The sequence below is a fragment of the Rhinoraja longicauda genome, chromosome 21 (assembly GCF_053455715.1).
Source record: "Rhinoraja longicauda isolate Sanriku21f chromosome 21, sRhiLon1.1, whole genome shotgun sequence".
Taxonomy (NCBI): domain Eukaryota; kingdom Metazoa; phylum Chordata; class Chondrichthyes; order Rajiformes; family Arhynchobatidae; genus Rhinoraja; species Rhinoraja longicauda.
The window spans coordinates 4,109,821-4,134,625 of record NC_135973.1 but is presented as its reverse complement, the minus strand read 5'-3'; the positions used below and the strand labels follow the sequence as shown (position 1 = coordinate 4,134,625).

At 42.0% G+C, this 24,805-nt stretch overlaps 1 protein-coding gene across 2 annotated transcripts in view; it reads right to left on the bottom strand.

The window, feature by feature from the left end:
* sdk1a (sidekick cell adhesion molecule 1a) overlaps nucleotides 1-24,805 on the bottom strand; it is a 505,919-nt gene that overhangs the window by 88,893 nt on the left and 392,221 nt on the right. For both annotated transcript variants that reach the window (XM_078417620.1, XM_078417621.1), the window contains 3 exons: nucleotides 13,197-13,388; nucleotides 11,406-11,527; nucleotides 8,175-8,284 (listed from right to left, as the gene is read on the bottom strand). In XM_078417620.1, the coding sequence (XP_078273746.1) occupies nucleotides 8,175-8,284; nucleotides 11,406-11,527; nucleotides 13,197-13,388 (424 nt within the window). The remainder of the gene's footprint in view (nucleotides 1-8,174; nucleotides 8,285-11,405; nucleotides 11,528-13,196; nucleotides 13,389-24,805) is intronic.

Below are 24,805 nucleotides of genomic sequence, written 5' to 3'. Positions count from 1 at the left end.
TTTATAATTCTGGCATGAGTAGAAATGCCATATTCCCCATTAGCCAGGTGGCCAGGCATATTACACAAGCTTATTAAATTTGATGGCTCATTCAACATTTGAAATTAGAGCAAAAATTCAAATAAGCAGCATATCTTTTACTCAAGGCCACTACTGACATGATGTATTTGTGCATGGTTACTGGTACTGTGCTTTAGAGATCTATAGGCACATTAACAATGCATGTGCAGACACACAATGAATTCTGAAGTCTCAGCTGTGGCGGTGTAGGAAGCTGCAGAGTTGATGGCAAACACTAAAGCAGCTGCAACAAATAAATGAAAAACACTGAGCATCAAGTAACTCTCTTTTTTCATTCCTGTTCCATCTCCTCCCACAGGCAAAGGCTGACGATGTGATGCCATTTCACAAACGTCAGGAGCTTTTTCCCAAACCTTGTCTGTGGTTGGTTCCCATTGATGAGGTCATTAAAGTGTCAGCAAACGTTTTCTATAACTGATCACAAACCACTTTTGGAAAACAAGCTCTCCGTCACTCACCTCACTCCACTAATAGTGGGGTTTTAGCCACTATTCCCCATCATGAACCAAAAATAAGGAGAAAACCACTGGGCCCCTCATGCCTATTTCACTATTCAATACGATCACGGCAGATTTTTCAGCTCTGCGCCATTTTCCCCACACTAGAATACGTGTAAATAGGAGCAGAAGTAGGCCACTCGACCTTTCAAATCTGTTCTGCGATTCAATATGACGTGGCTGATCCATGCTTGTACTTGTGTCCTTGGTCTTTCTATTTTGTGACTCTCCTACCGTATACTCTCTAATGTGGAGGAAGGAGATGCAGATGCCGGCTATACACCGAAGACAGACACAAAATGCTGGAGTAACTCAGTGAGATGCTGCCTGTCCTGCTGAGATACTCCAGCATTTTGTGTCTATCTTTGCTGTATAAGTCCTGCCTGGTTTGACTTACCAAAGGCATCACCTCCCACTTATCCTATTTGCCATTCCTTGGACCACTTCCACAGTTGATCCAGATCCTTTTGTGAACTTAGATAGCTTTCCCCACTGTCTACTATTCCACAGATGTTGGTGTAATCTGCAAATTCACTAACGACGCTAACGACATTGTCATCTAAATCGTTAATACAGAAGACAGGCAAGAGTGGACCCAGCACCAGAATAACACCCTCCAATTGGAACAACAACCCTCTACTACGATCTTCTGACATCTTGCAACAAGATAATGTTGAATCCTGGTGGCAAGCTCACTGTGGATCCCACATGATCTAACCTCCTTATCTGGTCTACCATGTGGAACTTTGTCAAAGGCCTTGTGTAAGTCCTTATATACAACATGCACTCCCTTGCCTCGTCAATCCTTGCGGTGACCTCTTCAAAAAAAACTGTCAAATTGGTGAGACATGTTTTCCCACACACAAAGCTGTGCCGAATCAATCCTTTAATATTGAAATATTGGTAGATCCTGTCCCTCAAAATCCTCTTAAACTCAATACATTCCATCTGCCACTTTGTTGCCCACTCATTAACCCATCTCTGCTCTTCCAAAGACTCTTTGCATTTTCCTTAAAATGAACATGACCAACCAGCTCCGGGTCATTGCTTAACATGGATGTACTGAACTGTCCTCTCATCCAAATCAGTGACGTTGATTGTGAACAGCAAAGGTCCCTTTACCAAACTACACTCCTGCCCATCAACATGAAAATGCCAGTTTATTATTTTGCAGATCAGTTTATTCTCATTTTTGGTCCATGCTGCTCCCACCCAATCCTATTATCTTCTACATGTCCTGCTGATACCACCTTAGTAAGAGATTCTGGGATTTTGTCTAATGTTGTGGACAGACTAACTGAACCCCATTTAATTTTTCAGTCTGAAGAAGGGTCTCGACCTGAAACGTCACCCATTCCTTCTCTCCCGAGATGCTGCCTGACCTGCTGAGTTACTCCAGCATTTTGTGAATAAATCGATTTGTACCAGCATCTGCAGTTATTTTCTTATATCCCATTTCATTTTTCTTGCATTTCTTACAAAGTGTGATTACATTTGAAATCATTCAATCTTTTGGAAAAATTCCAGAATCCATGGAATTTTACAAGATGACACTGATGCATTCACTCTCTCCATAGCCACCTCTCTCAGAACCTTTCATCAGAGCCTGCTATTTATTGTCCCATTAATTTCTCCAATATTATTGCTTATTTCTTTTAATTCCTCGTTCACTTCAGATCTGGCAATTCACGCCATTTGGTGAAGGGCCCCGATCCAAAACATTGCTTGCCTATTCCCTCCACAGATGCTGTCTGACCACTGAGTTGCTCCAGTACTTTGTGTGTTTTGCTCAAGATTCCAGTGTCTACAGTTCTTTGTGTTTCCGAACCTCATTACTTCCCTGGCATCTTGTATCTTCCTCCATGTGTGTGGGGGGTGGGGTGGGGGAAACCTTTCTTTTTTACGTCTCTTCCTCACGGCGCGGGGTGTGGCTCGGCCGCGGGGCCTTCCATCGCCCGCGGGGCCTTCCATCGCCCGCGGGGCCTTCCATCGCCTGGTGCGGCTCGGCCGCTGGACTTAGTGCCCGGTGCGGCTCGGCCGCGGGACCTAACATTGCACGGCGCGGCTCGGCCGCGGGACTTTACATCGCCCGGTGCGGCTCGGCCGCGGGACTTTACATCGCCCGGCGCGGCTCGGCCGCGGGACCTAACATCGCACGGCGCAGCTCGGCCGCGGGACTTTACATCGCGCGGCTCGGCAGCGGGACTTAGCAGCGCACGGTACGGCCGCGGGGCCTTCCATCGCCCAGCTCGGCCATGGGATGTTTCAGCACCCGGTGCGGCTCGGCCGCGGGGCCTTCAATCGCCCGGCTCGGCCGCGGGACGTTTCGGTGCCCGGTGCGGCTCGGCCGCGGGGACTCCCATCCCCTTGCGGGGACTGTGCAGGTCGGTCGGGGACGAGCTGTCTGTCCGTGGGTGTGGGGAAGAGAGTGGAAGTTTTGTTGCCTCCATCACAGTGAAGGGGTGTTTGGTGTTTGGAGTCACTGTGATGGACGTTTGTGTTGGGGTCATGTGTCTTGTGTTCTTTTTTTTTGTGTGACTGCTAATGTAATTTCGTTCGGTACCTTGGTACCGAATGACAAATAAAGCTCTGTATTCTGTATGAAGACAGAAACAACATACTTCTTTAATTTCTTTTTCAATTCCCAATTTCCCAAGATAAATTCTCCAGTCTCTGATTTCAAGTTAACATTTGCCAATATTTTCCTTCCTAAGTACCTGTCAACGATGTTATTGTCTGCTTTTGTTTCTCACTAGATGACACTCTTGTTCTACTTTCTCTTATACTAGAGACATTCTGATTTAGAAACAAGCCACCATGAAGTCAGCACACACCAGGAAAGTCAGCACACTGCAGGAAAGTGTTAGTGCTCTGTATATCACGGTATCTTGTGAATTTACCCGTAAAGCTATCTTTATGTTCCTGTTAAACGTTGCAAAATAAAAAGTGACTTGTCTATTTTTAAATCACAAAATGATGCAAGGCGGTCAGGGATCCAAAAGGCATGGGTGTAACAGAGGGTGGCCTGGTGAAGTGGGAAGAGAAATAGTGCAAATGTGTGTTAAAATGGCCAGGAAGATGATCAGGAAATACAAATTACTACTGGAATCTGGAGTAAAAAACAAACTGCAAGAGGAACTCAGCGGGTCAGGCAGCATCTATGGAGGGAAAGGGCTAGTTGGCGTTTCTGCAATTAGAAACAATTTAGTTTAAGAAGCAATTGGACAGGTACATGGATAGAATAGGTTTAGAAGGCTATGGGACAAAGGCAGGCAAGTGGGGCTAGTGTAGATGGGACATGTTGGTTGGTGTGGGTAAGTTGGGCTGAAGGGCCTGTTTCCACACTGTGTGATTCTATTACTCTATGAGAAGAAAATAAAGTTCACTGATTCATAAATCTATTGTTTTGTTCAAGGTTTTAAAAATTGCACTTGATATTATTCAAATGCAGTGATTTTTTTTTTGACACAAAGAATATTTTGAAGATTTCTCCAAAATGAAGCCTAGGTTGTGATGAGATAAACCAGTCAGGTGAATAGTACATTCAATTTTCTTTTTAACTCGAGTAAGTTCTCACATTACTTGGCAGTAAAATGATCTATGTCTGCCATGGAGCAGTGCATAAGACAGCACCACACTGCTGATGTTTATGCAGGTACAAATCTACTGCCAATCCACGGCTTATCTCTGGGCAAAGTGTGGGCTTGATTAGGTTTTTTTTTGCCTGTGATATTCATTAAATGGATTTTTTTTAATGGGTTTAATAACTGGATCTATTTTATTCTAAATAAAATGTATTTAACATTTGCTGTTTACTGTTCTCACGATAAAGGCTCCTTCAGTCATGTGTTCAATCTGTCAAACTAGCTTACTCTCAAATACTCCTGATCAATCATGGCCACATCGAACATATTAGATTTAACATGGCAACATCTGAAAAATGCTGCAGGAATTATGTATTTATATATTTTGTCTGAAACTCTGGTTGATTTTTGTTTGAAATGAACAAGTATGACAGGTCCATTACCCACAGGGATAAAGTCTTTGTTTTGGAGTTTGATAGGAGTTTAGTTCGGCTGCATTTGGAGTACCATGGGCAGGCTTTGGAGAGGGTGCTGGAACTTTAACAATGTTTTATTCTTAATTGTTTACTGTATGACGTGTTGTTACTTGCGAGCAAAGCACCAAGGCAAATTCCTTGTATGTCTACATACTTGGCTAATAATAAAAAAAAATATTCAATTTATCATTCAATTATTCAGATTGTGCCTGGATTAGAGAGTATTAGCTAAATGAAAACATTGGATAAACTTGGATAACTTTCTCTGGAAAGTCGCAGGCTGAGGAGAAGCCAGATAGAAGTATATAAAGGCATAAATAAGATAGACATAACCTTACTCCCAGGGTGGATATGTCAAAGACTTAAGGGGATAGCTGTAAGATGAGAGGGGCAAAGTTTAAAGGAGATGGTAGCGCAGCGGTAGAGTTGCTGCTTTACAGCGAATGCAGCGCCGGAGACTCAGGTTCGATCCTGACTACGGGTGCTGCACTGTAAGGAGTTTGTACGTTCTCCCCGTGACCTGCGTGGGTTTTCTCCGAGATCTTCGGTTTCCTCCCACACTCCAAAGACGTACAGGTATGTAGGTTAATTGGTTGGGTAAATGTTTAAAAAAAATTGTCCCTAGTGGGTGTAGGATAGTGTTAATGTATGGGGATCGCTGGGCGGCACGGACTTGGAGGGCCGAAAAGGCCTGTTTCCGGCTGTATATATATGATATGATATGATATGATATGTGTGGGGCGTTTTTATTTTTAACATAGATGGGTTGTGGGTGTATGGAACAAGCTGCCAGAGGAGGCAGTAGAGGGTGGGACTATCCCAATGCTTAAGAAACAGTTAGACGGGTACATGGATTGGACAGGTTTGGAGGGATATGGACAATGCGCAGACAGGTGGGACTAGTGTAGCTGGGACATGTTGTGGGCAAGTTGGGTCGAAGGGCCTGTTTACACACTGTATCACTCTATGACTATGAGATAGTGGTGGATGCGTGGAATGCATTGCTAGGTTGGAGGCGGAGGCAGATAGAATAGTGGTATTTTAGAGGATTTCAGCAGGCAAGGGGATGTGCCAGGAAAGGAGGAATATGGATCATGTTCAGGCAGGGGAGATTAGTGTAACGTGGCATCATGTTCAACACAGACATTGTAGGCCCTGTTTAGAATACACATGTTCCTGTGCTGCAACTGTTCTATGTTCTATATTAACAACTAGCTCTCCACTATACCTCTGTACAGGCAAGAATAATAAACCACATTATTGCTTTGATTGGACTTTTTGTTTTAAGATTTTTGATATGTAAAATTATTTTTCAACCACTATCGAAAATATCCAATGATATGGCTTTAAGACTTCCAGACCACCACACAACAGCTGTGATAAATGGGATGAAGACAGCGAGTTTGTTTTTCCCATCTCATAATTAAAGCCTACTCTAGCTTCAATGATGCAACATTATTTAATTAGAAGTCTGACATATTTAGCAGCAAGTAATTTCAATTTGCTACAATTGATTGCATTCTGTGCACTAGTAAAAGTCATTTAACATATTTGCCTAGAAATTTATCTGCAGTCTGCAGAGCTCAGCGTGCCTACTGTAATGATAGCACAGTGTACTGTGCAGAGAATGTGCCACACTGTATTGGTAGGGATTTTGTGGTACACCCTGCCACAACATGTTGCCACAACTATGTATAAAGAGTGTTTAACAAGTATCATTGAATTCCTCTGGGATGAATTTCTTGACAAATCAGTTCTTTAAATTTCTGTCACAATAAAACATCACATCCAAGACCACCCACATAACAAGTCTGACATCAGAGACTGGATGCTGAATCTTGAGCAGAAAAACAAACTGCTGGAGGAAGTTTTTCTCAAATGGATTGACAATGTTTTGGTCTAGACCTTTCAGATTGATGGAGTAGAGGGGAGAGCAGAGGGGAGATAGCAGGCAGAGAGAGGGGAGGGGAAGGGGTGGGGCAAAGTGATGGGAGGGGTTATTTGGCAGATGAGTAGGGTGGGAGGGAAGGGTGGGGATAATCATCGAGGCTGGAGAAGACAAGCAGGGAAGCCAAAAGGGGGCAGATGATGGAATCTGATGAGGAAGGAAGGTTGGAAGTGGAATGTAGAAACAGAAGGATAGATTGTGGGTAGAAGGGAACCGGGGAGGGGTGGGGGTAAGAAAAATGGTAAGGAAGGGTGAGCACTTGAGGTATGGAGGGGTGAGAGCAGGAGGTGCGACTGGTAGTGGGATTATGTTTATAATTTCTATAATAAAACAACCAGATTAATCTTGCAAGTGTACATGTACTGCCTTAGGTTTGGTGTTTGTTCAACAAATCATACATTACTTTTTATGATTTTTTTAGGGCTCTACAACATCCCCTCGTAATACTAAGCTCTGAGTGGGAAAAAGAACACTTCATTGAAAAGCCATCTCAGTGCCACGACAGAGGAAATCCTCCTATCAGGCACGAGGTACAGAAGTTTGGAAAGGCATACCTCCAATACACAAACTCCAGTACCTCCAACAAATGTATATACAGTTTCTTCCCAGCTGTTATCAGGCAACTGAACCATCCTATTACCAACTAGAGAGCGGTCCTGACTTGCAATGTACCTCATTGGAGACCCTCGGACTATCTTTAAACAGACTTTACTGTACTTTATCTTGCACCTAATGCAATTCCCTTCATCCTGTAACTGAATACTGTGGACGGCTCAATTGTAATCATGTACAGACTTTCCACTGACTGGTTAGCTCGCAGCAACAAAGCTTTGTAAGTCAGGACCCTCAATACACATGACAATAAACTAAACTAAACTAAACTAGAGAATCTACTGAAAGTTAATGGGTAAAGCTGGATCTTTATTACTGTAGCAAGTTAGTGGTTACTTTTTGAGTTTTGAGGTGACACAAGGATCGGCAGATGCTAAAATCTTGAGCAAAACACAAAGTGCTGAAGTACCTCAGCGGGTAAGGAGGGGTGAGAACGTAAGGTATGCAGCATCTGAGGAGAAGACGTTTTGGGTTGTGACATAATAGTTTTAAGTCTGATTCTATGCAAATCCTTTGGAAATATTGAGAGAACATGTTCTATTCTGTCGAAGCTTTGTGACGTTAAAATGAGAAATTGCCAGCATCAGTTTAGGCACTAAGCAATGAGACAGAGAAAAGTTCTCTCAGCATTCTCTCACAAGCGATTCTTAACGTTAGTCTCCAAAGAGCATTCTCGATTGCACTGGGGTGAGTCTATGGACCGAGTGGAACAGTCAATATAATCTTACATCGCACATATGCTGGTAATTAGTTTGGAGCTGGCCTCATGTGGAAGTCTTAATGCCTGCAGGTAGCTTCACCCTTTCAAGCCTGGAACACATTAAAAACTAAATGCCAAAGATAAAATGACAGCATGTTTATATCCCCTAAGTTCTTTGAATCATTCTTCACAGACTTTACATAAAAATCAATTAAAATAGCATGAGTGCAATTTACATTGTGAAAATAGAGATAGAGGAATGGCTCTCCGTCTCACCTGTAGTACGTATAAGGAATCAGATTTGGGACGTCCAATACTTGAACATTTGGTTCATTCTCCACTTCATAGAGTAAAACCCACTCTTCATCCTCTCCTGTCATTCCAATCTGAGAAAAAAACCATTTAACTGTGGATGCTTAGAGAAACTCCATTTTATTAGGATACGTTGTACAATTTATTGCCCAACAATATGAAAATAGGCAATGTAAAAGCATCTATATTCAATGATAACACTTTAATACAAATGTGTTTCTGCATAGCAAATATATTTAAAGAATTATTAGCTTTTTAAGCTATTCTAATCAATATCTAGAAAGGTCATAAACAGATAGAGAAGATAATTTATAGCAATCACGATAGAATCCAGTTAATTATTATTTTAAAAGACATTTGTTCAGATATATAGATAGGAAGTGTTTAGAAGGCTGTGGGCCAAATGCAGGCTCACTATGCCAACTTGGTCAGCTTGGAGAACGTGGGACAAAAGGCCTATTTCCGTGATCTTTAGAAATCCCTTCCGAAACTACTTCACCTCATTAAAGCTTTTCTCTGCTGTCAAAAGACTTCTAAAGACCACAGTTGTGCCTACAGATCCACGTGCCTTTACTTTCTCCTCCATGTCAGCATGCTCCATTCTACTAATCCAAAGCTTTGGGCAGGCAGGGTGGTGTTGGAAACCTGGCTATGCATTTAATTTTTGCTTGCTGTGCGTAATTAAGCTGCAAAATATACATGCGTAAGAACAACACTTCAAATGTAAACCAAATGAACTGCTTTGTGACATTTCCAAGATATGATAGCTACTATATAAATGATAATTTTTGAACAAAAAAAACCAAATGCTGAAGGAACTCAGCAGCATCTCTGAAGGAAATGGACAGGCCACGTGTTATCAATCTGAAGAAAGGTCCTGACCCGATACGTTGTCCGTTCCGTCCACAGATGCTGCCTGATCTGTTGAGTTCTTCCAGACTTTTGTGTTTTTGCTCAAGATTCCAACATCTGTAATTTCTTGCAACTTCTAAGACTAATTCTTTCCCTCTTTTGAAACTTTATGTGAGCAGCACTATATTTATGTAAAATTGCTTCCGTTGATCTGACTGGAAGCAATTACTCTATTTATATGGAAAAAATAAACACTGCAAGTGAGAGTAAATTCATCAAATGAAAAATTGCAATTAAACCTACTGGCTCCTGACCTGGGGAGAAATACAAACGCCAGGAGTCTTTCCAATCTGCAATGCAGCTGAGAAATTCAGCTCAGCAGCATGTGGTAGTGCCTGGTTCCCACTGAAGCTGGACACTGGCATCGTGTTCACATGCTAATCATAACCATGAATCACAGCTTGAAGTTTATCTCTTTTTTTAAATAAAGGATTGCCTAATGCAAGACTATTCCGAAAATGTTTATAATTATGTAAAACATCGTTCCTTTAATGCAGTTTTTATTAAGCACATTTTCTCTCCATGGTGAAAATATGTAGCTTGTAGCATCATGAAAGGGGCAAAGTTTAAAGGAGACGTGCAGAGCTAGTTCTTTAAAAAACAGGGTGGTGGTTGCCTGGAACGTGCTGCCAAGGTGCTGGAGGCATTGAAGAGATTTTTAGATGGGCACATGGATATGCAGGGAATGAAGGGATATGGATCATGTGCAGGTGGTGGAGATTAGTTTAGCTTGGCATCATGTTTGGCACGGCCATTGTGGGCAGAAGGGCCTGTTCCTGTGCTGTGCTTGTCTATGGGCAAACCTGGTTATTTGTATATATAGTGATATGATAAAAATCTTAAAAATATAATAAGTAAATATACACTGTGCATAAATAGCCATTATATTTTAATAATATCACAATGCTATATCTGTGTGTTTACTACTTGAGTGCATTTGGAAGATAAGAACAACTTGGAGTCGGTGGTGATACTTTTGTGCTGTTTGCCTAAAAAAATTGGCTTTATATATTTTGAAACACTACTTGTTGATGCCTGTGCATTAATCTTCATACTTTTGCTAAATTTTACTTGAAATGAAAATGTATAGCACAAAACAACCAATTATTAGAGGAAATGCATTGAGATTCAAAACTTGACATTTATTTTATTCCCATTTTGTCCTAAGCAGGACAGGGAATGGCTTAATACATTTTAATTTCAAGAAAGGGAGACCAGGAAGTGAATGAGGAAATGGATGTCAGGTATAATGACAGTATTTATGTTATTTTTAAGGTACATTACACCAAGTGGATCCGTTGGGCCCAAACCTCTTCTGCATTGGTGCAGCACCCTCTCCTCCCCCCCCCCTCCCCCTCTCCCCTCCCCCCCTTGCCAGGAGATAGATTTAAACTTTAAAATGTGAATAACTTAAAAAATATAACCGATTTCAATGAAACTTCTTCCATTAGCACCAAAGGGACGGTGAGTAAGATGGACCTAAAATTGTCGCGCTATCGTGTACCGTTTTGGCTGTAGTTCAGGAACAAATAAATTAACAAGAGTTTTAGTATATAGATGGATAGGAAAGGTTTCGAGGGATATAGGTGAAACCCAGGTAAATGGGACTAGTTTAGATGGGGCATTTTGGTCAGCATGGATGTTGGTCTGATGTTTCTATGCTGTATGATTGAATGACTCTAAGTGATTGCAAATTCTAGAATCTTGAGCAGGAAACAAAATGATGGAAGAACTCAGCGAGGCAGGCAACATCTGTGGAGGAAATGGACAGGCAGTGTTTTGGGTCAGGACCCTTCTTTTCCCCTCTCGTCAATCAGTCTGCAGAAGGGACTCGACCAGAAATGCCATCCGTCCATTTCCCTCCACAGATGCTGCCTGGCCTGCTGAGTTCTTCCAGCATTCTGCTTTTAACTTAAATCTGCTTTCTGCTTTTGGCTTCCTAAAACCAAAGTCCTCAAAAACGAGAAGGGGGAGGGGAAGGAGAGACGTGTACTTAATGTGGCTTATACATCAGTTTTACAATAGGTCAAAGCAATACAGTTCTTTATTATAATCATGTAGATCCACCAGACAGTTTAGAAAACTCAGTTTGTACGTTTGGGCAGCTTACAATTACTGCAAACACAATAAAAAGTGAAATGTTATCAATGGTCAGATAGTACACTGTTCTGCTCTGTTTCCATTAATTTTCTTGACAGAGAAATGATGGATTTGGTATAATGGCTGATAAGCTACAGAAGATTTGCATGTTTTGCATAGTACAATTTAAAAGATGTCAAATACCTGTCCTTCCACAATCCATTTTGAGATGGACGTTTTCCCATCAAATCCTGGTTGGAACTGCAACGTGACTAACCGAGGACTGATGTTTGAGATCACAAGATTAGATGGTGCACCCGGGAGCTCTGAAAAAGAGTCACATTTAATATACAGTGTCATTCCTTTCCTTCTCCTTTCACATTGATGAAAAGGCCAACAGATTATTGCACTAATGAAAGCAACTGAACATTGAAAGTGTCTCTGCTTGCAACACATTTTGTGCATTATGCGATTCAATTCTAATTTAAAAAAATCAATTGCAAAGTAAATTGTGGACATACTAGGATTTTCCTTCTGCGTTTTACACGAGACTCTCATGCCAAAACACAAGAGGGAGTCTGAGCATATGGAGTGGCATCAATGGTGTACAATCTAATTTTGGATGGTGCATTTAAGGTGGTCTATTCGGGAAGAAGCGTGCTTCATTGAGCTTGTGAAGCCTGCTTCATCTTAACAAGAAGTGCACACTCCAGCACTCGGAATGCGCCTTCATGAGTTCTCCTTCAGCTCAGCGAATGTTCTGGCATGTCTTCCTTGGGCCCATCAATACCAGCTCCCCAAACACTGCACCACTTCCCCATTGTGACCTTTATTCAACATTGCCTCCACCATACCCGCACTGATCTATAGGCAAACTGCCCCCCCCCCCCCAAACACCCCTGTCTGATCTGCTGCCTTGTTATCCCATCTCCCAATACCAATCACTCAGCTGCCTCACTTGAACTTTGCCTTCCGTTACCCAACAATGTGCTGACAAACCTGCTCCCTCCAACCTCCCACGCTGCCACCTTCACTTTACCCTGGCCTGACCAAACACCAACTGACTGCCAGCTCTCCAAAATTCCCATTATGACAGCCTTAACTGGCCCTCAGGTCCTGGATTTCCGCTCAGGCATATTCAGATCTTCTCTCAAATTTCCCCAAGAAACCTCGTAACCTATATATTTCTCCCATGCAATAACCATCTCTCTTCCCCAACTCCTAGTTTGCCCCTCCAAAGCCTTTGCATCAGAGACCAAGACTTATCTTTGACAGTGCAAGGCCCATTCGCTACATTGAAGTGGACTTGGGCCTCTCAAGGGGCCTTAGATGCTGTTGATTTTTCCAGCAGGCTCTTGATTAGTAAGAATGCTAAAGGTTATGGGGAGAAGGCAGGAGAATGGGGTTGAGAGGGCAGCACAGTGGCGCAGCTGTGGAGTTGCTGCCTTGCAGCGTTAGAGGCCTGAGTTTGATCCTGACTATGGGCGCTGTCTGTGCAGAGTTTGTGCGTTCTCCTTTTGACGGCATGGATTTTCCTCCCACACTCCCCAAAGACGTGCGGGTTTGTAAGTTGATTGGCTTTGGTAGGTTGTAAAACTGTCCCTGGTGTTTGTAGATTTGTATAAGGGGTGATTGCTGGTTGGCGCAAACTTGGTGGGTCAAAGGGCCTGTTTCCACGCTGCATCTCTGAAGTCTAATGGGGAAGATAGATCAACCATGATTGAATGGCAGAGTAGACTCGATGGGCCAAATAGCCTAATTCTGCTCCAATGACATGAACTTAAAATGTTCACTACCTCCATTAATGCTTTTACAGAAACCATTCAATGTTCTGGCTCTGAAGGAGGAGACCTGTCAGCTTTGCACTGTAATTCCATCTTCCATTAGAAACATTTAACAGCAGAGCACTTGGTTTTATGTGTTTACAAATCTTAACCTATGGAACGAGTCTCGACACTGAGCTACAAACATCACTATACCAAGGAGATATCTCACCTGGAGGCACACCAGATGAGATGGTGGATATCGTCATTGCCCCACTTCCGGCTGCTGTCATGGCTGCTACCTCAATGGTGTAGGTGGTAAGGGAGGTCAGCCCCGTTATCTTGTATTCCAGCGTTGTGCTTGACAATTTGTGGCTCAAGCGACTATCATTTCTGTTAAACACTCCCCAAGAAACCTCGTAACCTATATAGGGGAAAGATTTTCAACAAGCATTAATCCTTGTCTTTATTTTAGAAGTACATTCATCTCATGTTAGAATTCATCTTCCGTCAGTGACACCACTGTCAGCCTAATATCAGCCTTCCGATATAATTTAAAGTGGTGCAAATCTATATGGAGAAATGTATCTAATGATAATGGAAAGTACAAGTTCACGATGTAGAAACAAGACACAAAGTACTGCAGGTCAGGCAGTATCTCCCGATAGGTGACATTTCAGGTTAGGAACCCTCTTCAGACTGAAACATTTCCTGTCCATTCCCCCACAGATGCTGCCTGAGTACTGAGTTCCTCCAGGACTTTTTGCCAAAGACACTTCTTGTGTTCCTTTGGGCCAGAACATATCGGTCTCCTGGGCAAGCCCGTCCCCCACAGAGCGTGCCTAGCTAACCTGCGAACAAAGCTGATCCTCTAGAATACTCCAGTGTCAAAGGCTCGGCGGTGCCAAAGGCCTTTGAATTATTTTTAAAGCTCTTTGATGAGATTCCAAATTACTTCAAAAAGGCTTGTACATTAAAAAATAACTAGAAATCCCTTAATATCTTTAAAATAAATTGAACACATGATGACAGTGAGTAAACCTCTTAATTACACTCAGTTTCTCTGTTCTAGGCTCAGCTGATACGTCAGCGTCCTGTCACTGGTCTCAACACTGAATCCTGCTGTGAAGAAGAACTCAGTTGTGTTGGCATCTGACCTCCATGTTCTAACGCACACATAAAACATGGAACAGTACTGCACAGGAACAGGCTCTAGGCCACAATATCTGCACCAAAATTTCATATGCCAGCAAATAATCCATATCCCTCCATTCCCTGCATATCTATGTGCCTATCCACAGGTATCTTACACACCACTATCATACCTGCCTCAACTACCTCCACCGGCACTCACCACCCTGTGTGTAAAAAAACTTGCCTGCACATCTCGTTTTAAATTTGTTGATTCATAACAACAGAAAAAATAGTATTTCCTTTGAAGATAAGACACAAAATGCTGGAGTAACTCAGCGGGACAAGCAACATCTCTGGAGAGAAGGAATGGGTGATGCTGCATGGTCAAGACCCTTCTTCAGACCCGAAACATCACCCATTCCTTTTCTCCAGAGATGCTGCCTGTCCCGCTGAGTTAAACCAGCATCTGCAGTTCCTTCCTACACATAGTGTTTTTTCTTTGTTGGCATGAGAAAACAAACTGAGACTGGAGTAGCACAGTGGCACACTGAAGTCAGAGAAAAAACTAAGCAGGGAGGAGGATAGAGCTGGCAGCTTCCTATTGAACTGCTGGAGTCAGGACTCCGTTGGGCACAATCCAGCCCACTGATTTGAAAACTCATTAGTGCAAGCTTTAATTCCTTTGCCTGTTGCTTCACATGTGGCTGAGCAATCCGCACCATCAAAGGGTTAACTTCCCCTTTCATTAACATCCGGACTAGTTAGATTGAAGAGAGAGTTAGATTTAGCTCTTGGGGCTCAAGGAATCAAGGGATATGGGGATAAAGCAGGAACGGGGTTCTGATTTTAGATGATCAGCCATGATCATATTGAATGGCAGTGCTGGCTCGAAGGGCCGAATGGCCTACACCTGCACCTATTTTTCTATGTTTCTATCTTATGATAATGTATTTCCAGTTACGATTTAAAATGTTTTAACTGCACCAGAATATCCAGGGTTTCTCTCAAGGTTTCAGCATAAAGATAAATTCTGCTTTTACATCCAACATTTCTGAGGGAGGTACATGCAAGCAGAACAAAAAATTGGCACGGAGGGTAACGAGACTGTCGGCACTGAGTGTGTGGCGGACTACACGAAGCTTTGCACACTGACGTGCAAGGACAAAGCAGAATAAATATCGGAACCATACAATTATTTGCCTGAAGGAAATATTGCTGAAAAATAATGCGCAGATCATTGTATTATTGCCCTGGGGTACATTGGATTGCTGGAGTACTTTACATACAGGAAAAATCAGGCAGATGGTGGGGTGGGATTGGGCGGGGAAGAAATCTCACATCTTTAAGGAAATCCATCAGTTTACAAGGATGAAGTGTCAGGTGGCCTCCTCCAAGGCTATGCTCTGCCAATTTCAATCTTCTTTAATGTGCTGTGCTATGCATCCCATACACCCAGGCACGTGAAAGGAAGATTCAGCCAAAAAAACATGCTTATAAATGATCTTTAGTATTTCTTTAAGGGTTTCAGATGGAGTGTTTAGGTACAAAGAAGGGTTGTCTCCTAATTTACCACCCAGAGAGCACAAAGCTCAACTGAAAATTGTTGAGTCAGTTAACTAAACGAGAGGATAAATGTCGCATTTGGCCCTTGGCCCAAACATCTGCTGTTTATGGCAACCAATAAACATCTGAGAGAATTAAGATCGAGGTATTTTTTCTCTGTTGACTGCTGCAGAGTACATAGCAGTTTGGATGTTGTAATGAAATAGGTCTGAGGGTGCATGCTTTTGATCTTTTAACAGTCTGTGTTAAACCGTTTAGAAATGGCAGGAGACTCAGACACAACATGTGGAGGTAATGATTATGAAGTGTGATACCAGAATGTTTAGGTTTGTTGCTCAACTGAAAACAGAGGAAACATTAGAAAGCGGTCAATCTTTATATGTTGGCACAAGAGACTGCAGATGCTGGAATTTGCAGCAAAGAAATAGCTGCTGGTGCTTGTCAGTGGGTCAGGCAGCAAGGAAATGCCTCTTATGGAGGCCAGATGAAGGGTCTTGACCTGAAACGCCGACTGTCCATTCCACCGTACCAATGTTGCCTGACCTGCTGAGTTCCTCGAGAAGCTCACCAAACTTGTTGTGTCTCAGATTCTGACACCAAATGTCAGTAACCTTAAATTATTGGTTTAAATTACATGTTTGATGGGTTTTATAGAACAAACAACAGAATCCACTGAGAAAATCATTCTATTTTCTTATAAGGAAAGAAAAAAATAAAATAGAGTGCTTTAGTTTAGTTTCATTTAGCGATACAGTGCGGAAACTGGCCCTTCAGCCCATCGAACTGTGCCGACCAGCAATCCCCGCACATTAACCCTATTCTACACACAATAGGGATAATTTGCAATTTTACCAAGCCAATTGACCTACAAACCTGTACATCTTTGGAGTGTGGTCAGAAACCGGAGCAGCTGGAGGAAACCCATGCAGGTCACGGAGAGAATGTACAGACAACACCCGTACTCAGGATCGAACCAAAGTCTCTGCTGTTGTAAGGCAGCAACTCGACCGCTGCGCCACCGTGCAGCCCTCTGCCTTATTCTTTGTTGATTCATATTAATAGAAACAATAGTATTTTCTTTGTTGGCATTGCAGGGAAAAATGATGACTGGAGCAGTGAAGTGACAGTTAGTTGAGCTGCTGACCCACTTCTCCAGTGACCTGGGTTCAATTGTAGTCTCCTGTGAGGAGTTTGTCCATTTTCCCTGTGACCGTGTTGTAGGTTTGTTCCCTCTGGATGCCCCAGTTTCCTTCCACATCCCAAAGATGTGCATGTTCTTAGGTTAATTGTCCACTGTCAAGTTACCCTTCAGCATGAAGGTGGGTGGTAGAGTTTGTGGGAGAGGAGGGGATTACGGGATGAATAGAGTAGGATTAGTGTGAGTTGGGTGAATTAGCCGAAGGGCCTGCCTCTGTGCTGTGTGACTCGATGAAAACTGTAACTGCTGAAGGATCTGTATACGATAAAGATTTTGTCCCATCAATACTAAAAAAAAAAATTCTTGATTAAATTATTGAAACTGCATTAATTAAAAATATAACGGATTGCCTTAGCAACTGATATCTTTCACTGATTAAAATGAGAGAAGCTGATCATGATCTTTGGCACACTAGTTCCAAAAATGTAAATTTTAGATCAGTTCAGTTAAACCACAACTTTACTTCACACATCTTTAACAAGGTAAAATGATCATTGGGATTTCACAGATGCATCAGCAAATAAACTCGAAACACAGTCGGATATTAGAATTCACAACTACTCTCAAAGAAGGGGAGAGAAGGGGGGCAAAGTGCAATAGTTCTGGGGGGGAAATTCCAATACTTTGTGGCTGAGTCAGTGGAACCACTAACACTGCGATTCAATCAGCCGTCCAAAGAGGTCAAATTGGAGGAGTTCAGATACCTGAACATTACAGGGTTGGAGGGGATAGCAGAAATAGGGAGTGTTGAGGCCATGGACTGATTTGAAATAGGAATTTTAAAGTCAAGGTGTTGGTCAACTAGTAAGCGAACACTGTAATGTCGACTACCTGATAACTATCCAAATCAGCAGTTTCCAGTTTAAACGTATAGATTAGTAAACAGGCATTAAATTGATCATTGTCAATGATAGTAGCAGGCCTTGCATTATGCAATTGTGTGCAATTTAAAAAAAATCAAATATATGGATAGGAAGGGTTTTAGAGGGCTGTGGGCCAAATGCAGGCAAATGCCCAAAAAGCCACCTTGGTCGGTATGGACAAGGTGGGCTGAAGGGCCTGTTTCAATGGACAAAAATGACACTTGCAAGGCCAGCATCTATTTTACATGTCTAATTGTTCTCGAGATCCTGTACAGGCCTATGCGGTGAAGACACTGCCTTAATATTGTTGGGAATGTCAACAACAAATTAGTAGTTGCAGCAATGAGGGTGAATTTTCATATTATGTGAGGGAAGAAGATTGTGAGGTTGATTGTATCTGCGTAGGATGAAGAGTCTTGACCTGAAACGGTGACTGTCCAATCCCTAACACCAATGTTGCCTGACCTGCTGAGTTTGTCTAGAGGATCACCAATCTGTTGTGTCTCAGATTCTGAACAACAAATGTCAGTAACCTTAAATTATTGGTTTAAATTACGTTCGATGGCTTTCATGGGAAAAACAATAGAATCCACTTGGAAAATCATTCTGTTTTCTTATAAGAAAAGAAAAAAGAAAAAATAGAGTGCACTAATGTTTCAGTTTAGTTTAGAGATACAGGCTTTTGGAATGGAATGGAATACTTTATTGTCACATGTGACTAGGCACCGTGACATTTTTTGCTGCATACCCAATGTATACAAATAGCAGCCACTTACAGCACTGGCAAAGTTACAAAGCACATCGGCTCCTCCTTTTGTTCTCCCCCACAGGGGTTCCCCCACGCCGCGTCCCCATTATCCTTTGTTCTCCCCCCTTCTACACACACTAGGGACAATTTACAATTTTACCAAGCCAATTAACCTACAAACCTGTATGTCTTTGGAGTGGGGGAGGAAACTAGAGCACCTGGAGAAAACCCACGCAGGTCACGATGAGAACGTACAAACTCCATACAGACAGCCACTGAACTCAGGATTGAACTCGGGTCTCTGGCGCTGTACGGCAGCAACTCTACCGCTTAATAGGTCTAATCTCAACCTATATATTTGGTTTCGAAGATAGACACAAAATGCTGGAATAACTTAGCGGGACAGACAGCATCTCTGGATAGAAGGAATACGTCATGTTTCGGGTTTCGAATGTTTCGACCTGAAACATCACCCATTCCTTTTATCCAGATATCTTGCCTGTCCAGCTGAGTTACACAGCATTTTGTGTCTATCTTCGATGTAAACCAGCATCTGCAGTTCCTTCCTACACTGATATTTGGTTTCCTTTTTGCATTTTAGAATTATCAACAATCGTTAATTGGCTGACACTTTAGGATTTAATCATGTATCTGGGAACAATAGTGACATTGTTCGAAGCTCACTATTGAAATGGCAAAATTATTAGAAGAGATATCCAATAGACTTTGAGAATGGGAAAACTGATGATGGGATAAACACAACCGACTTCTGTTGTTTTGAAGGAAAGACTCACTTTCAGAAGTGTTGTTCACAATTACGCATGTCATATTGTAATTCTCAGTATCAATCTCCGTGAGAAACAGACTATAATCCTATTGTTTTTACAAGTTGTAGGAGGAACTGGTATTGAAAAGAAGAACAAAGTTAGGCTTGTATTGAGGAAACGTGAATGGCCAATAGGCTAGAAATTCTTCAGTGATTGAAAATGTGCAGGACCCATGTGAGGCACAGCAGGCCTTGACATTCCCGTTCTGAATGCTAAATGCTGCAGGATCCCTTTGTACACAAAACCTCAGTGTGGGGTGGGGTGGTGGTTTTTTGGGGGATGGGTGGTGCGAAGAGGAGAATGCCTTGGGCAAAAGGGATCAGGACCTCCATGACCCTGATTGTCTGCAGGCTATGCCTGTGTCAATGATAATTACAGCAACGGTACCCAGATGCTATTGTATGTCACAAGATCGGTCTGGGAAGAACTCAGCGTGTAAACAGAAGGCAGGAGGAAAAATCAGACTTCAGTATCCATATGATACATCGCAATTTTGGTTAATGATTCATTTTCTCGGGAAAAGAAATTGTGTAACACACATAAACATTGCTCAATGCCTTAGAATGTCTCGGCTTATATTTCACTGTACACCCACTGCCCAAAGATGTTATTTATATCTCCGTTTTGACAAAAACAGATTAGATGCAACAGTACTGGAATTGAACTGGTTTTGTGAATCGGCCAATTAACTGACAACCTATTTTCATTGACAAAATTTGCAGCATGCAAACCAGGTGCCCATTTCATAGCAGTCTACCAAAAAAGTAATAATTCATTCAGGATCTAATCGAATATTGACTGGTGAGATTTGTGCATTCTTAGACCCACAGTCAACAATGTTGATGCAGATTGGTCAACCAAATTCTCCATATGAACATGGTTCCAATCCCAAATGCTTGCTCAATATTCAAATCCCTTTATGTTCCTTTCCTTCAACAATTTATCCAGCCTTCCAATCCACACACTCCCATCAGATTCATACCACAGAGAGACGGCAACTTTGACCCAACTCATCCATGCTCTCTAGTTTTACAATCCTCTATCCCAGGAAAAAGACGGTGAGCATTTACTTGATCCATGCCCCTCATAATTGTGTACATTTCAATAAAGTCACCCCTCAGCCTCCTGTGCTCCGAAGAAAAAAAGTCTTAGACGATCCAACTTCTCCCTGTAACTCAAGCCCACACACTCAAGCAATATCCTGGTGTATCTCTATTGTATCCTTTCTAACTTAGTGACATCCTTTCTATAAATGAGCAACCAGAACAGCACACACAGTATAGTGCAGTCTCATCAGTGACTTGTGCAGCTGCATCATAATGTGCCAACGTTTTGTATACAATATCCTTCCAAATGATGACAAGCATGCCAAATGCCCATTTCACCACACTGTCCACCTGACCTGCTACTTCTAGTGAACGATGCACTTGCACTCCCAGATCTCTCTGTTCAACAACATTCTCCTGTCCTCTATCATTTACTGTGTAAGTTCTGCCCTCATTTATAGCACAATGTCAGTTAGGTTCCATTTGCCATTCCTCGGCCCACCTTCCCAACTGACAAACTAGATAAAAAATAAATACGATGATATGAAGTATTCCAAAGACGTCCAGATTTGTAGGTTAATTGGCTTGGTAAATGTAAAAATTGTCCCCAGTGGGTGTAGGATAGCGTTAATGTGCAGGGATCGCTGGTCAGCACCGACCCGGTGGGCCGAAGGGTCTGTTTCCGCACTGTATCTCTAAACTAAACTAAAAAAAAGATAGACACAAAATGCTGGAGTATCTCGGCGAGATAGTCAGCATCTCTGGAGAAGGAATGGGTGACGTTTTGGGTCGAGACCCTTCTTCAGCCCAAAAAATAAGTGCCCATGGAGGGAAAGGATCAGAAGATATGTTATTATTGGTCTAAATCCAAGTTTCCATGGGTGGATAGGGGGAGGGGGTTAACTGACAAATGAAGAGGAAAATGTCATAACAGAGAGACGAAAATAGGAACAACAGATAGAAAGCGATAAAACAAGGAAATAAAGAAAATTAAAAGTAATAAAGTGAAAAAACAAAAAGCTGCAGAATAGAAACTAAAAGGGTAAGAAAACAAGAACTGTAAAAGTCTACACAATAAGGTATGACAAGTGAGAAGATTAGCCCTGTTTTTTTTCATCTTTTTGACAACAACTAAACAATGATCCACATATTACTTGTGACTGCCTACCCTATTCTCATTGTTAGACTCACAAGAGCAACAAGTAAGAATGGTATTGTTGTGCTGTCGGTACACGTGACAATTAAACACTCTGGACATTTTTTATATGCAGTTCTCAGAAATCTGAAGAACATGTTACAATGACCATCACTCCAAAGACGTACAGGTATGTAGGTTAATTGGCTGGGTAAATGTAAAAATTGTCCCAAGTGGGTGTAGGATAGTGTTAATGTGCGGGGATCGCTGGGCGGCACGGACTTGGTGGGCCGAAAAGGCCTGTTTCCGGCTGTATATATATGATATGATGATATGATATGATGCTGAACAGTCCACTCTCAGCATCTAGTGCTCAGACTGGTGGAAAATAAGATCCTGCCCCCAGACTATGATAAAAGCCATTTCACAGCTTGTGCTGTCAAACGCCCTTCAGACGTCTCCAGTAATCTGTGACACTTAAAAACAGTTGAAATTCATTTCATTAGTCAAAACTACAAAAACTTCTTTGAAAAAAAAAGAAATAATGATATAAAATCATTTAAAAACTGGTTTATTTACTATTTTTTAATTATATTTACAAAACATTTTGTATATAAAATTATGAGAGGCAATGATGGGGTAGACAGACAGAACCTTTCTCCCAGAAAGGAAAGATCAAAGATGAGAGGGCACAGCTTTAAGGTGAGGGGGGAAAAGTTTAAAAGAGGGCAAGTTTTTTTTTACTGAGGTGGTCAGTGCCTGGAAAACGCTGCTGGGGCTGATGGTTTAAGGGCCTGTCCCACTTTAGGCGATTTTAAGGCGACTGCTGGCAACTAGGCTGTCGCCGACAGTTCGCCGGGTGTCGCGGGCATGATCGTGAGGAGTCTTCCAAGAATCGTAGTGGATCTCAGCGCGTCGCTGGGAAATCATCCGGAGTGAAATTTCTCGGCGACAACTGGCTTGTCGCCAGGTATTGTTGCTTATTGCGGGCGCCGTCGCATGATGTCCCCAGGTTTGCTAGGTTCTCTTAGATGCATTTAGAAGCACATAATATTAAAATAAATAGTCATTTCAAAATACTATAAAATGCTAGTGTTTAACCAATTTATTTACCGTCAGGACATTTGACAGGTAGATTGGAGGCGACAGTTTGACGGTCAGGTAAGCGTGGGAATTTCACGATGTTTATGGCCATCAGCCATTACATTTAAAGTGGGCTCCCAACCCAGATATGCAACCCAGAAACCAGATATGCATCTCCTGTACATTTTCAAAGAGTGCCCACACACTTTTCACAAAAATCCACTTAACTACTTAAAATTTTTTTTTTTTTAATACAGCTATTAGTAAACTGGAAGTAAATCCAGTTTATGCCTTGTTACAGTGATGCTTGGTTTTTAAGTAACCCATACAAGATGTTACAGTTCAAAACTCTCAAGTACTTACCGACTTGTCAGTGATTTAAGCGAAAATTAGGACGTCGGAGAAGCAATGACAGGGTGGGAATTTCACGATGTTTCTGAAGACGCTGTAATCTTGACCTGACTCGGTATTGTCGTGGTCATTGTCGTCGGGTAAAAGAAAAGTTTGGCGATCTGCTATGACTTTGGCAGTCGCCTTAAAATCGCCTAAAGTGGGACAGGCCCTTAAGGCAGATACAATAGTGGCATTTAAGAGACTTTTGGATTAGCACATAGATATGCAGGGAATGGGGGAGGGGGGGGGAGGGGATATGGATTATATGCAGGCAGATAAGAGGTGTCCTTGGCATTATGTTTGGCACAGACATTGTGGGTCGAGGGGCAAGTTCTTGTGCTGTACTGTTCTACGCTCTAAAATATAAAGATATAGTGAAATGCTGAAACGTAAATAAAAAGCATGGTAAACTTACAATTTACATCAGACTAATGTGCCTGTGCTAGATGCACCAGCTTCATGATGTGGGGCTGCACTGGTGAGTCTAGACATGCAGAGAGAGATTGGAGATGCTAATGTCTAACCTACACTGCATCGCACGCTTCAATGCACAGATGCAGAAATGCTTCAATGCATTGGTACAGAAATCATGAACCTGCTGAGTCGCATAAAGTTACCAGCTGGTTCTCTTTCAAACCGCTGGCAAGAGGTAAGTACAATTCAGGCCAGAACCAACAAAGATGAATGTGCAAGAAAAAAAACATTACCAGTGCTATTTGTTGTGTGAAGATGCTGAAAGGTTTTCAAGCAGAAACCAATTTCTATGCTTATGCCAACTGACCTCTGCTGCACGCAGATCAAATCCCGCTGTTCATACATTCAGAGCTCTTTTCACCACAGTGGCTGTCCTGCCTGCTCTTATTTATAAAGAATTATTTGAGGCAATCATTTCCCTGCTTCACAATGCTGATCTGGTTCCCATGTTTTATATATCACACTCACTAATAATTCTCATTCACATTAAAATAGTTCGCCAATTTCTTTAGGTTTCAGTATTAACACTTTATTAAATGATAAAGTGCTGTGTAATTGGATGATTAATTGCTAACCTATTGAGTTGTTAGATCCTAAATTAGTATGTGCTTTTAATTTCTTGTTCATCAGTTGGGAAAGATGTTATGCCTTCTGGTTTTGCATGCAAATGAGCAATACTTGATCATTCTTGCAGCGATGGGAACAAACTGAATTTGATAAATTAATTTTTTTACCTTGTTTCCTTACTGTTGTTGTAATGAGTAGCCCATGGGCCGGGGGCAGTGAGTGGGAGAGGGAAAGGTTGGAAATTCATTTGGGAATGGGAAAAATGGCATTTGGGGAAAAGTAAACTGGTTGTCCAGTCGTCTTGTTGAGTCTCATTGTCTGTAACTCGTTTTCACCTAGGCCACAGCTAACAATGGCCTGTTTTCTTTATCATCGTTACTTTTTTTGCATATCTTTCATTCATTTCAGCCATATCTGTCTATATCACTGTCTATATCTCTCATTTCCCTTTCCCCTGACACTAGTCTGAAGAAGGGTCTCGACTCTAAACGTCACCTATTCCTTTTCTCCGGAGATGTTGCTTGACGCGCTGAGTTACTCCAGCTTTTTGTGTCTCTCTTTGGATCATTGAGGGTTGGGTTGGGATATTGGGAAGAGCATTACTCACTCTCCCATTGGAAAAGGATATCACAAGTATCAGATTTCCAGAGTGTGAAACTGCACATAGGATTTGGCTGTGGTTATTGCAAGAATCGGGGAACTACATTCTTAGTCAAACCTCTTAACAACGAGTTATAATACATTCAAACACACATTGATCAGGGCTTCAAACTTACACAACATTCATTCTTACCCTTTATTCTAGCATAG